Source organism: Anomaloglossus baeobatrachus, chromosome 5 (assembly GCF_048569485.1).
Source record: "Anomaloglossus baeobatrachus isolate aAnoBae1 chromosome 5, aAnoBae1.hap1, whole genome shotgun sequence".
In the NCBI taxonomy this organism is placed as follows: domain Eukaryota; kingdom Metazoa; phylum Chordata; class Amphibia; order Anura; family Aromobatidae; genus Anomaloglossus; species Anomaloglossus baeobatrachus.
The window spans coordinates 70,018,037-70,033,395 of NC_134357.1; the positions used below are offsets into that span (position 1 = coordinate 70,018,037).

Here is a 15,359-nt window from a genome sequence, read left to right on the forward strand (position 1 = left end):
CAGCCACTTTTAGGATGCCACTAAGTTTACTTAATGTTTGCTAGTATAATGGCTTAGTAACAATGAGTTTGAGTGTGCAATGCAGAGGTGCTGCACATAGGTTTGCACCAGGGGGACACTAATGGAAGTCCAACAGCCACTTTTAGGATGCCACTAAGTTTACTCAGTGTTTGCTAGTATAATGGCTTAGTAACAATGAGCTTGAGTGTGCAAAGGGCAGGAGGGTACAGTGGCAGGGTTGTAGGTCTGGGTAGAGGAATGGAAGCCTGCCTTTCTATCCCTCCTAATGGGGAAATGCAGAGAGTAAATCCCTGACCTTAGCTACACAGACGCTGTCATCTTGTGTATCTGTTAAAATCTGTTTTCACGGATCTGACTGTCACCTATGGCTTTGACCCTGCTGGTATTAGCCCTTAAAAGGACTAAGAGAAACTTCTATCCCTATTCTGTATAGCGCTGTGTATAGAGCGTACACAGCAGTATCGGAGACAGGAGCTACGCCAGCGGTGACTGACACCAAGACGCAGAAGGCAGATAATGGCGTGCTGGAGGAAAATGTCCGTTTTTATAATGCAGGGACATGTGACATGGACATCCTATCACACATGCCGTTGCTTCTCTGGCTAAAAGTCCACTTAGCTGTGTGTGTGTCTGGGATTGGCTGACATGCTGGCCCGCCCCACTACACGCGCGCACTTAGGGAAGGAAGACAAGGAAAAAAAAAAAAAAAAATGGCGATCGCCATTATACATACAGCAGTGATCTGAATGCGCTGTTCCCGCACACTATACACTGAAATGTCATAATAGTGTGAGTCACAGAGTGACTTACACTATTACAGCGGAAAGCCAGCTAGGAATTAGCTTGTCTTTTTGCTGCTAGAACCGTTCTCGAACTTATCTAGAACTATCGAGCTTTAGCAAAAAGCTCGAGTTCTAGTTCGATCTAGAACAGCCCCCAAAATCACTCGAGCCGCGAACTGGAGAACCTCGAACCGCGAGCCGTGCTCAACTCTAACCCTGACCAATCAACATGTCGAATACCCTAAGGTTCCATAATATGGACCCATATAAGGCTGGTTTCATATAAGCGAGTTTTTTTTTTGTCTTCAGGCAATAAAAATGCAAGCCGCAAGTGACTGGATCCTGTGAAATTATTGACAAACGCATGCAAACGCAAGTGTTATTTACAGGATCCTGTAAGTTGCAGTTTATGAGTTATGTGATTGGGAATGAGCTGTATTGGGCGTGGATTGAAGTGAATTTGAGGTGACTGCATGGAGAGAGAGAGAGAGAGCAAGATGCAGCTTCAGAGCATGCCCAGTACACCTAACAGGATCCTTCAGAAAGGATACAACCGCACATGCACAAGCAGGATCCGGCGCCCATTGAACTACATTGCACCAATGGCCGCAATGTACAGGATCCGTTGACCTGCAGTATTTGGACGCAGGTGAAAAACACAACATTCAAAAAAGTAAAAAACTGCAAGTCACCGAATCCGGATGGTAACGCATGCGAACGCATGTTACTGCAAGTCCATTGAAAATACATTGGATGAAAAACAGATCCATTTTTGCGGCAAAAAAAACATTCTTGCACATTTCATAAAAATGCTGATTTGAAACCAGTCTAAACTCTGTGTGCTACCATATATCATACAAACTTCAAACATACTGTATGTCATGGCTTTCCTAAATACTGTCATATAATAAATGTTGTCCAATATTAGATGAAAATGATTTATGGAACTGCAGCGGTAATTCTCATTTATATTGTGGTTCTTCCACAGCGCAGCTACAGTCCTCAATGGGGGGCACAGATACTGTCCTGATCATGACTAGAGTTGAGCGCGGTTCGTGGCTCGAGGTTCTCCAGTTCTAGGCTCGAGTGATTTTGGGGCCTGTTCTAGATCGAACTAGAACTCGAGCTTTTTGCAAAAGCTTGATAGTTCTAGAAACGTTCGAGAACGGTTCTAGCAGCAAAAAAACAGCTAATTCCTAGCTGGCTTTCCGCTGTAATAGTGTAAGTCACTCTGTGACTCACACTATTATGAAATTTCAGTGTATAGTGTGCGGGAACAGCGCCTTCAGATCACTGCTGTTTGTATAATGGCGATCACATTCAAAAATATGCCATTCTTAACCATCCCCAGGATGACACCGGGGTAGGTAGATAAAGTCTTTGCTGAACCATGACTTGTTCATCTTGGCTCCTTTTTAAAAACACTGTAAGCAAGGGTTACTCCAAGCGGAGTCTCCCTTTTTTCCAAAAATTGGGCCCCACACACACCCACCCCTTCAGTGGCAGCAGTTATGCCCAAGTTGTACACTTCACAGCTAGATTTGCATCAAGCACATTCAAAAATACGCCATCCTTAACCGTACCCAGGATGACACCAGGGTAGGTAGCTAAGTCTTTCCTGATCCCAGCTCTGTTCATCTTGGATCATTTTTAAAAACAATGTAAGCAAGAGTTACTCCAAGCGGAGTCTACCTTTTTTCCAAAAATTGGGCCACACAGACAACCCATCAGTGGCAGCACTTGTGCCCCAATTGTACACTTTACAGCTAGATTTGCATCAAGCACATTCAAAAATACGCCATCCTTAACCGTCCCCAGGATGACACCGGGGCAGGTAGCTAAGTCTTTCCTGATCCCAGCTCTGTTCATCTTGGATCATTTTTAAAAAGAATGTAAGCAAGGGTTACTCCAAGCGGAGTCTCCCTTTTTTCCAAAAATTGGGCCCCACACACACCCAACCCTTCAGTGGCAGCACTTGTGCCCTAGTTGTACACTTCACAGCTAGATTTGCATCAAGCACATTCAAAAATACGCCATTCTTAACCGTCCCCAGGATGACACCGGGGTAGGTAGATAAAGTCCTTGCTGAACCATGACTTGTTCATCTTGGCTCCTTTTAAAAAACACAGCAAGCAAGGGTTACTCCAAGCGGACTCTCCCTTTTTTTAAAAAATTGGGCCACACAGACACCCCATCAGTGGCAGCACTTGTGCCCTAGTTGCAAACAGGATGTTTTGATTTGCATCAAGCACATTCCAAATCTACAAGCATTTACTCTCCCCAGGATGACACAGGGGTAGTAAATTCCTTGTGGATCCATGACTTGTTCATTTTGATGAACGTTAGTCTGTCCACATTGTCACTGGACAGACGCGTGCACTTATCTGTCAGCACACACTCAGCAGCACTGAAGACACGGTCAGAGACAACGCTGGCAGCTGGACACGACAAAATCTCCAAGGCGTAAGTGGAGAGCTCTGGCCATTTTTCAAGATTTGAAGCCCAAAATGAGCAAGGCTCCATTTGCAAAGTCATGGCATCAATGTTCATTTGGAGATACTCCTGTATCATCCTCTCCAGCCGTTGACTATGTGTCAGACTTGTTGTCTCTGGTGGCCTTGCAAAGGACGGTCTAAAAACATTATGAAAAGATTCCATAAAATTGCTGTTACCAGCACCAGATACGGTGCTACTGGTACGGGTAGACTGTTGAAGATGACGAGACCGTCCCATGTTTGTCAAGTTACAACTGGGAGATTCACTTCCTGCACCTGCACGGTTGTTTGGTGGAAAAGCCGAGCTAAGATCGAGTAACAGCTTCTGCTGATACTCCTGCATACGTGCGTCCCTTTCTATGGCTGGAATTATGTCACAAAATTTGGACTTTTACCGGGGATCGAATAGTGTGGCAAGCCAGTAGTCATCATCACTTCTAATTTTGACAATACGAGGGTCATGTTGGAGGTAGTGCAGCAAGAAGGCGCTCATGTGCCTTGCGCAGCCATGCGGACCAAGTCCACGCTGTGTTTGTGGCATAGAGGTGCTAACCGTTCTTTCTTCCTCTGACATCTCCCCCCAACCTCTTTCAACTGAAATTTGACCAAGGTCTCCCTCATCCGCTGAGTCTTCCATGTCCATGGATAGTTCGTCATCCATTTCTTCATGTTCTCCTGCACCTTCCTCAACATTTCGCCTGCTACCATGTGCCCTTGTTGATCCCTGTCCCCCATGGTCCCATGCCTGCCGCGTTGGTGATGATGAACGTCTGGACCTTGGTGATGTTGTTGTCTCTTGCGCATATGAATCCTCCTGTAGTTCCTCCCCTTCCTGTTGTCCCACCCCCTGACTCCGAATAGTGTTTAGCGTGTGCTCCAGCATGTAAATGACTGGAATTGTCATGCTGATAATGGCATTGTCAGCGCTAAACATATTCGTCACCATGTCGAAACTGTGCAGAAGGGTGCATAGGTCCTTGATCTGAGACCACTCCATCAGGGTGATCTGCCCCACCTCTGCATCTCGTTGGCCCAGGCTATACGTCATGAGGTATTGCACCAGGGCTCGGCGGTGCTGCCACAGTCGCTGTAACATGTGGAGAGTTGAATTCCAGCGTGTCGCCACATCGCATTTCAGGCGATGAACCGGCAGGCCGAAAGACTTCTGGAGCGATGCAAGTCGCTCAGCTGCGGCGGTTGAATGGCGGAAGTGAGCAGACAGTTTTCGTGCCCTGGTCAGAAGGCCATCTAGGCCGGGATAGTGTATTAAAAATTGCTGGACAACAAGGTTCAACACGTGAGCCATACAAGGCACGTGTGTCACCTTGCCCAGGCGAAGGGCCGCACCCAGGTTTGCAGCATTGTCGCACACGGCCTTACCAGGCTGGAGGTTGAGTGGAGACAACCATTTACCAAACTTAGTCTCCAGAGCTGCCCACAACTCAGCCGCTGTGTGACTCTTATTCCCAAGACATGTCAAGCTAAAGACCGCCTGATGCCGTTGCGCTCTGCTGCCAGCATAGTAATGAGGGGTGCGTGATTCCTTCTGCGCAGTGAGAACGCTGGTGGCCTGACCAGGCAGGCTTGGGGCGGAGGTGGAGGACCCAGATGAGGTGGAGGAGGCAGAAGCAGTGGCGGAACTTGGACAGACAGAGGATTGACACACAAGTCGTGGGGATGGCAAGACTTGTGCAGCAGACCCTTCACCATCTATCACCATAGTTACCCAGTACCCAGTCAGCGACATGTAACGTCCCTGTCCATGCTTACTGGTCCAAGTATCGGTGGTGAAATGCACCCGTTGACACACAGAGTTTCTCAAGGAAGCGGTGATGTTGTGTGCGACATTCTGGTGTAGCGCGGGCACACCTTTCTTAGAGAAGTAGTGGTGACTGGGCATCTAGTACTGGGGCACAGCGACAGACATAAGGTCTCTAAAATCCTGTGTGTCCACCAGGCGGAAAGGCAGCATTTCTTAAGCCAAGAGCTTACAGAGGGATAAAGTCAACCTCTTAGCTTTGTCATGGGTCGCAGGAAATGGCCTTTTATTTGTCCACATCTGAGGGACAGAGATCTGGCTGCTGTGTGTAGACGGTGTTGAGTAGTGTGTCCCTGGAAAAATGCAGCTTTGTGAGGAAAGTGCAGGCGTAGACATGATGTTGCCTTCATCCAACGTTTGTGCTATCGATGTCTGAGAGAGCTGTACACACGCACTTGTTTCCCCTTCCAAACCAACTGACGACCTACCAAGCAAACTGCCTGTTGCGGTTACAGTGGTGGAAGTTGTGCGTGGAAAACCAGGTGTGACAGCTGTCCCCACAGTCCTAGAAGATGAAGAGCGCGCGGATGCACTAGAAGGGGCAGGCGGTGGATGGTTCGCTCCGCTAGGCCGCATTGCAGCACGGTGAGCTTCCCACCGGGACATATGATATTTATTCATGTGACGATTCATGGAAGAAGTTGTCAAACTGCTGAGGTTTTGACCTCTACTAACAGAATCATGACAAATTTTACAGATCACATAATTTGGGCGATCTTTTGCTATGTCAAATAAGGACCAGGCTAGGCAAGGCTCAGAGGGCATGCGACCTGTTTATCCACCCCGACTAGTGCTCAGAGGCAGAGTGGTGGCTGAGGATGCAGTTGTAGACGTGCTACCAGTACTCCGACTCTGTCCAGGAAGGCGCAAGGTAACTTCGTCATCAGTTGCATCCTCCTCCACCACCTCTGTTGACCTCCTCGAGTGCCTGACTGTGGGTTGACAGTAGGTGGGATCTAGAACTTCCTCATCAATTGTTGTGTTTGCACTCCCCTCACCCACAGACCAAGCCTCTTCTTGCCCTGACCGAATATTTAAGTTGTCATCCCAATCTGGTATCTGCGTCTCATCGTCATCAGTATGTTCCTCATTGTCTATAACAACAGGTGTTACAGTTGGTGAAAAAGGGTCAACATTATGCTCAGAAACTTGGTCCTCACGGCCTGAATCAGAGTCACAAAGGTTCTGGGCATCACTGCAGACCATTTCTTGGTCTGTACTCACTGTAGCTTGGGAGCAGACCTCTGATTCCCAGGCTATAGTGTGACTGAACAGCTCTGCAGACTCAGTCATCTCAGTTCCACCATACTGTGCAGGACGGATGGAGACTTCAGAGCTGGGAGAAAGCAAGTTTGATTGGGATGACAACTCAGAGGACTGGTGTTTTTTGGATGCGGTAGTTGAGGTGGCGGAGAGGGCACTTGTTGGACCACTTGAGATCCATTCAAGCATTTTCCTTTCTTGGCCATCATCTAGCTTTGTTCCAGTTGTCCGTGTCCGTAAAAAAGGGAGCACATCGGATTGTCCACGGTAAGTAGTAGACATCTTACTTTTGCTGGAAGATGGTCTACTTCAGCAGATGATAATGGAGCTATGCCACCTTCCCCACGGACAAACCCTTTTTTTCCTTTTCCAACACGCCTCTTACCCTTTCCACCAGCATCTGTCATTTTGCCACTCATTTTTATTGCGACAAGATTGTGCACTTAAAATGTGGTAGTAAAAATTGAGAGGTGGTGTAGATTGCAGCGGTGGTCTATCTTTATTAACAGCAGAATAAACAACAATAATTATCACTGACAATGCAACTACGGCCCTTAAACTGGCAGCAGTGTTTGCTAGTATAATGGCTTAGTAACAATGAGTTTGAGTGCACAAGGCAGGCAGACGTGCTGCAAATATCTTTGCACTAGTGGGACTATACAGAAGTCCAACAGCCACGTTTCGGATGCCACTAAGTTCACTCAGTGTTTGCTAGTATAATGGCTAACAATGAGTTTGAGTGTGCAATGCAGGCAGACGTGCTGCAAATATCTTTGCATTTGTGGGACGATACAGAAGTCCAACAGCCACGTTTAGGATGCCACTAAGTTAACTCAGTGTTTGCTAGTATAATGGCTTAGTAACAATGAGTTTGAGTGTGCAATGCAGGCAGACGTGCTGCAAATATCTTTGCACTTGTGGGACGATACAGAAGTCCAACAGCCACGTTTATGATGCCACTTATTTCACTCAGTGTTTGCTAGTATAATGGCTTAGTAACAATGAGTTTGAGTGTGCAATGCAGGCAGAGGTGCTGCAAATATCTTTGCACTTGTGGGACGATACAGAAGTCCAACAGCCACGTTTAGGATGCCATTAAGTTCACTCAGTGTTTGCTAGTATAATGGCTTAGTAACAATGAGTTTGAGTGTGCAATGCAGGCAGAGGTGCTGCAAATATCTTTGCACTTGTGGGACGATTCAGAAGTCCAACAGCCACGTTTAGGATGCCACTAATTTCCCTCAGTGTTTGCTAGTATAATGGCTTAGTAACAATGAGTTTGAGTGTGCAATGTAGGCAGAGGTGCTGCAAATATCTTTGCACTTGTGGGACGATACAGAAGTCCAACAGCCACGTTTAGGATGCCACTAAGTTTACTCAGTGTTTGCTAGTATAATGGCTTAGGAACAATGAGTTTGAGTGTGCAATGCAGGCAGAGGTGCTGCAAATATGTTTGCACTAGTGGGACTATACAGAAGTCCAACAGCCACGTTTAGGATGCCACTAAGTTCACTCAGTGTTTGCTAGTATAATGGCTTAGTAACAATGAGTTTGAGTGTGCAATGCAGGCATACGTGCTGCAAATATATTTGCACTTGTGGGACGATACAGAAGTCCAACAGCCACGTTTAGGATGTCACTAAGTTCACTCAGTGTTTGCTAGTATAATGGCTTAGTAACAATGAGTTTGAGTGTGCAATGCAGACAGACGTGCTGCAAATATCTTTGCACTTGTGGGACGATATAGAAGTCCAACAGCCACGTTTAGGATGCCACTAAGTTCACTCAGTGTTTGCTAGTAAAATGGCTTAGTAACAATGAGTTTGAGTGTGCAATGCAGGCAGACATGCTGCAAATATCTTTGCACTTTTGGGACAATACAGAAGTCCAACAGCCACGTTTAGGATGCCACTAAGTTCACTCAGTGTTTGCTAGTATAATGGCTTAGTAACAATGAGTTGGAGTGTGCAAAGGGCAGGAGGGTACAGTGGCAGGATTGTGTGTCTCTGGGTAGAGGAAAGGAAGCCTGCCTTTCTATCCCTCCTAATGGGGAAATGCAGCGAGGAAATCCCTGACCTTAGCTACACAGACGCTGTCATCTGTAGCTGTTAAACTCTGTTTTCACGGACCTGTCACCTATGGCTCTTACCCTGCCGGTATGAGTCCTTAAAAGGACTGATAGAAAGTTCTATCCCTATGCTGTACAGCGCTGTGTATGGAGCGTACACAGCAGTATCGGCGATAGGAGCTGCGCCAGTGATGACTGACACCAAGGACGCAGAAGGCAGATAATGGCGTGCTGGAGGAAAATGTCCGGTTTTATAATGCAGGGACATGTGACATGGACATCCTATCACACATGCCGTTGCTTCTCTGGCTAAAAGTCCACTTAGCTGTGTGTGTGTCTGGGATTGGATGACATGCTGGCCCGCCCCACTACACGTGCGCGCTTAGCGAAGGAAGACTAGGAAAAAAAAAAAATGGCGATCGCCATTATCCATACAGCAGTGATCTGAATGCGCTGTTCCCGCACACTATACACTGAAATTTCATAGTGTGAGTCACAGAGTGACTTACACTATTACAGCGGAAAGCCAGCTAGTAATTAGCTGGTCTTTTTGCTGCTAGAACCGTTCTCGAACGTATCTAGAACTATCGAGCTTTAGCAAAAAGCTCGAGTTCTAGTTCTATCTAGAACAGCCCCCAAAATCACTCGAGCCGCGAACTGGAGAACCTCGAACCACGAACCGCGCTCAACTCTACACAGCAATACAATAACATTAATTACCCCCTCTACATGCTACAGTGGCCGGTCTAGCCCTCTTAATCAAAGAATCCTGACACTACCCACAAGATATAAGTGTCTCCCCATTTTGCAGTCTGGACATTAAAAATCTTTCCAGGGACATAGCGGTACAATACTATTAATTGTCCCCCTTCCCACAGGGCTTGAAAGCACCAGGGAGTTACGGTCCATGCAACACAGGCTGTGTTTTGTTTTGTTTTTTTTAATCAAGACATGCATTAGTGGGCCAGTGGCAAGCGTAGGACTCTGTTTAGAATAGAACTGGCAGTGACCTCTCCACAACATTCAGAGACACATTTTAGAGTCTCTGCCTTTAAAAACAGTGGTACAATACATTCACTTACCCCGCCCCATAGGGAATTGCTCCTTCCCCATAGGGCTTTAAAACACCATGGAGTTCCGGTCCATGCAACACAAGCTCTGGGCCAACATTTTTTTTAAAAAACAGTGAAGATGTGCATTACACTATTGTCCACTAATTAAGAATGTTGTGTGTTGTGAATGTCATCCGAGTGGGTACTGGTGTGGAGCTCCCTCTGGTGGCCAGGAATTGTAATGAAGCTGAGTTAGAATCTGTGATTCAGACAGGTGATCGCATTAACTGGGAATCTAGGAAATCCTATTGCAGATCAGCCTAGTTGATTTAGGAGAGCATTGTGTGCCTGGCGGTCACCGCTGAAGATGGCTGGGAATTTTCCCTTCTGATATTCCCATTTATTTGGTGACTGAATCTACTCCAGATAAGTTTACTGTTTCTGTGCTTAACCCTAGAATGCATACCTGGGGCCTCGCAGGCCTGCTAGGTCATTTGTTTTCTATGGTAGATTGTTATGCTTGCGCGTTCTAGGGTTAATTGATGGATTTGCACTAAATGGCCCTGTCACACACAGAGATAAATCTTTGGCAGATCTGTGATTGCAGTAAAATCATGGACATATTGTTCCATTTGTACACACCCACAAACCTGGCACTGATTGTCCACAATTTCACTGCAACCACAGATCTGCCACAGATTTATCTCTGTGTGTGACAGGGCCTTAAGTGTTTCTGATTATTCCATTTGGTTCTGTGCGTGGTTTCTTGTGTGTGAGGATCTATATTTCCCCTTTTGGGAGCAGGGCAGTCCCTCCAGCAAGAAAGGGACACTCCCTGCTCAGTTTTGGATTATCTGCACTTTAGAATATTACTTGTTCTGTGATTTTGTTTCTTCCCATTATATCTGCAGTTCTGTTTAAAGTGTCAAGCACAAGAGTACTTGATATAGTGGGTGAGAGTCCGTGTGGTCTCCGTATTTATTATTATCAGGAGATTGGTATTTTTTACAGGTTTTTTGCTGGCTGAAATCAGTTATCTGTCCTGTCCTGTTCTATCTAGTAAGTCGGGCCTCACCTTTGCTGATCTATATTTTCTATCTGTGTATTGTGTTTTCTTACATCACCGTTGTTGCATGTTGGGGGCTTGCTATTTCTATGGGGACTGATCCGAGGCAAGTTAGGATTCCTCATTTCTATGTTTGAAGTGTAGCAACTTTCTCAGGCAGTGACGAGGTGTCTACGTGTGTTAGGAACATCCCACTGCTACTACTAGTGTTGTTTGATAGATAAGGGATTGCAGTCAGCTCAGTTTCCAACTACTCTTGTGGTTTTTGGTTTTCCTTATTAATGGGATGTTTTGTGATCGTCCACAGTTACCAGATCATAACAGTTGTGTAAAGATCACAGAATTTTGTTAGTCCTAAATTCTTGGCGAAACCTCATTAATGACAACTTTGAGTGGGTATGACGCCTGCCTGGAACCACTGTCTCAGGATGGCTGTTATGGACAGGTTAGAATAAAACCGCTCAATAAGCAGGCTTCTAAGAACCCTGAAACCCTTTAACCCCTATACAGGGATTTGGAATTACTACAGGGCTCTGGAGATCGCTACCTGTGGAAGGCTGAGTCCAAGAAGAGTAGTCAACAAGCAGGGTCAAAACCTGGAGATACAGAAAAGGGACAAAATTAGCAGACAAGGGAATAGTCAGGAAATCAGGCAGAGGTCAAAACCGGAGATGGCAGCGAGGTACAAAAACAGCAGGCAGTAGAGTAGTCAGAGCAGGCAGGGGTCAAAACACGGGAATCAATATTCAGAGCAGGGAGAACCAGAGACTAGCAGGAATACAAAACTATTTCTGGCAGTGATTAGCAGACAGGAGGGGGAATCAGAAGGGTGTGTGATTAGCCAGCCACTGGAACTGGGTGAGAGGTCATTTTTTGGATGGTTACCATAGCAATGGGACTTTACACTCTGTGGTGAGCGGAGCTACACAGAAAAGGGAGCAAGGCAACACACAGACTGAAGAGAACAGCTTAGGACAGGAACCATGTTAGACGCAGGAGAACACGGTCGCTGAAGGGAGAGCTTAATAGCTCCCTCGGGACCGGTGCAGAAGGGGCACAGAGCCCCAGGTTGGAGGGTACTTCAGGTCTCAGCAGCAGAATCTGCCAGGTGAGGGGATTGCATGTCCCTTTGCCCACCTAAAGTGTCCAGGGCACAGCAGCAGAAGAGCCAGGAGCCAGGACCTTGGTCCGGCCCAACAAGGGACTCGAGTTGCCTGCCACATGAAACAAGACTTAAACACAGACCAGGAGTCCCTATAGAGCTTTAAGACACAGGGATTCACCACATAGCGCAAGGAGGAAGGTCTCTAAGTTCATCACACCGGTGGTGGCCTTCAATGTATCCAGGATCGGCTGGACCCCATCACAGCGGTGATCGGCACGTCCAACGGCAGTGTGTGAACAGTATGTAAAGACCTTGAACTGCACCACCTGTGTCAACCCGTTACTGCCGGCGCCCTCACCATCGCGCCCCCAGCGCTAACAGCGTCTGAGTGACTTCTACCACCATCATCCTCCCTGGGGCCTAGCTCTGCCCATGGAGAGCTGTACCAACTGAGCTGCATAGCTATCCGCCCCAGAAGAGAGAAGCGATCCAGCAGTGGCGGCTAATCTTGGCCGCACACCACGGGTGGCGTCACGAACTACTACCCCCATTGTCCCCCGTCTCCTGCCTTTTATTGACATCTGGGGTCATGGAACCGGGCGAGGCCATTGCAATGTCCCAGCAGCAGAAGCACCGCGGCCTGGTGACAAGCAGCACTTGACCCCATGGGTGCGTCAATTACTTCATTTAACATCTGCGGATCTAAACAATGTTATCAGGTAGATTTGATGATGATGATAATAAAAATACTGGAGGAAATGTCTTTAAATTTGATTTATTATTTGACACTTTTGCATAAAATCACACATTGACTCTTCAATAAGCTAATTTTTTCTTAAATTTATTGAACGCACTTTTAATTTCCTGATTTTTTAGGCTGTAAATAACAGGATTCAGCACAGGAACTATAACAGCATAAAGAAGAGAAACAAACTTGTCTTTTTTCGGGTTATAATTTGTTGTAGGTCTCATGTACAAACAGATCATTGTCCCATAAAATATGATAACACACGTCAGGTGTGAGGAGCAGGTGGAGAAGGCTTTACGTCGACCTTCTGCAGATTTTATCTTCATAATGGTAGAAATAATGAATATATATGAAACCAATGTTAACACAAAGGCAGATGATAAAATTAATGATCCTTCAATGAAATTAATCAAATCCACCTCGGATGTGTCACTGCAGGAAATTTTTAACAGTGGAATAACATCACAGAAGAAGTGGTCAATAAGGTGGGACGCACAAAAAGACGGTCTTGTTATAAGTACCGCATGACCACTTAGGTCCAAAAATCCAATACTCCAGGCAGACATTGCTAGAGCGGCGGCTTGCCTCACACTCATTAGGGTTATGTAATGCAGAGGGTGACAGATGGCCACATATCGGTCATATGCCATGGCTGCCAGCAACAAGACTTCAGCACAAGCCATAGCTAAAAAGAAATACATCTGATATATACATCCCCAAAATGAGATTGTTTTGTTCTTACTGATCAGCATGCTTAGAAGTTTAGGCAGAATACTGGAGGTATAAACTATATCAGTGATGGAGAGATTCATCAAGAACATGTAGATAGGAGTATGAAGGTGGGAATTCAAACAAATGACCCAAAAGATGCTAGCATTTCCAAAAATAATCACCAAGTAGATGAAGAGAAATATAATAAAGCCTGGAAACTGGAGCTCTGGAGCATCAGATAAGCCTTCAATTATAAAGTCAGTCCAATTTAAAGTCCGAGAAGTATCATTGTAGCATAAGTAGCATTCTGGAAATAGAAACACTTTACTGCTCTAAATGCACACATTTTATATATATATATATATATATATATATATATATATATATATATATATATATATATATATATATATACATATATTGCAATTATGCAATAGATAGCTGATGACTGAAATGTTATCAATCCGATGCCATACCAGTATATACAGTGATTATATGATGAACAATTTGTGAAATATGGTGAAAAACAATATCATTATATACCTTTAGTTTTCTGCATTTTTGCATACTTTGCTGCTCTCTGATTACACTCAGTTCTTCACAGAAGCTTTCTAAAACTGTAAAAGGAGTCATGTTAGTAATGGCAATGGTCAAAAATGTATGATTTACTTTTTAATTACTAAAATTCTTTTTCCATGCGCTAAAGAATGTAATCTGTTAATTTTGTGTTGAGACAAAAATGGCAGAAGTCCCTTCAGTAGTTTTTCTGCATTTAAGTTATTTTATACCACTGTACTATGTTTTCTATTACCAAGGGGTGCACAGAAACATTTTCCTTAAGAAGGGCAATGCAATCCAGTAGTGTCAACGTAAAACCAATGTGTGCAATCTAATTATTACATTCCCTGAATAGCATATATTTTAACACCAAACCATTTTTTAAGACATGAAGATATACTTTTCATGGTGAATTGACATATTTTGTGCAACAATTTGGAGAGATGTCTGTGACACACCAAAAAGGATCAGAAGTGACACATGTCTCATTTATATATTGCACAACCTATGTCAACAATGGAGGACACTGTATAAGGCCCGTTTCAGACGTCAGTGATTCTGGTACGTTTGTGCTTTTTTTATACGTACCAGAATCACTGACATACGCAGACTAGTGATGAGCGAGCATGCTTGTAACTACTCGGTACTCGCACGAGTATCGCTGTACTCGGGCTGCTCGGCGGGGACCGAGTAATCTCGCGATACTCGTGCTGTACTCGTGGTCTTCATCCCTGCATGTTGGCGCTCTTTTGAGAGCCAGCCCTCATGCAGGGATTGGCTGGCAGACCACTGCAATGCCACAGCCCTGTTAGTTGTGGAATTGCAGTGATTGGCCGGCCTGCACAGCGTGACCGAGCCTTTATACCGGCCGGCGCGCTGTGCTCTGCTCACAGCTATCCAGACAGTCAGTGCAGGGAGAGTGTCGCTGATTCAGGGAAAGCTTTGCGGCCCTTTATAGCTTTTTCAGTTGCAGGGCTGCAAACAGTGTGACCAAAAGTCCTTCTCAGGACTATTCTAGTTGTATACAGGCAGGCAGGGTATAGCCAGGTCGGAGTACAGTAGCAGAGTCCTTCTCAGGACTATTGTTGCTATATACAGGCAGGGTATAGCCAGGTCTGAATACAGGCTAGTGACCAGAAGAGTCCTTGTCAGGACTATTGTACCAGTATACAGGCAGGCAGGCAGGGTAGTGGTGACCGTATACCAGCCTTCATCATATCTGGGGCTGGTGTACACAGTGTAAAACAGTCCAGATAGTGTCTGACTTGTCTGTAATTGTCGCTCCCCAAAAAAACCTGTTAGGTTCTTATTGCGTCCGTGCTTGGTTTTTAAAACCGCACGTGTGTGCCTGCTGGTGGCAGCGTACAGGTGCACTTGTGTGCAATTTCCACAAACTTTGATATAACGCACAAGTAGTGAATATACACGTCAGCAGTGCACAGCATTGCAAAATGCGCAAGGGCATTGGCAAGGAACAAGGAAGTGGACGTGATGGTGGTGCAGGCAGAGGCCGAGGTCGTGGGCAAGCTCTAATTTCGCCACAACAAAGGGCCACATCTAGTCGCTCGCACGTCCTGTCCCAAATTCTTGGGGACCGCAGCAGTACACCGCTCTTGAACCAAGACCAGTGTCAACAGGTTGTTAGTTGGATAGCAGATAATGCTTCCAGTC

The 15,359-nt window shown here is 45.7% G+C and overlaps 1 protein-coding gene across 1 annotated transcript; it reads right to left on the reverse strand.

Annotated features, from left to right (window-relative positions):
* Window positions 1–12,487: 12,487 nt before the first annotated feature.
* Window positions 12,488–13,763, reverse strand: LOC142312647 (olfactory receptor 5B21-like). The gene is made up of 2 exons (XM_075351645.1): window positions 13,700–13,763; window positions 12,488–13,437 (listed from the first exon to the last, which is right to left on the reverse strand). The coding sequence occupies exons 1-2, from the start codon at window positions 13,761–13,763 to the stop codon at window positions 12,488–12,490; spliced, it is 1,014 nt and encodes a 337-aa protein (XP_075207760.1).
* Between the last annotated feature and the right edge of the window lie 1,596 nt (window positions 13,764–15,359).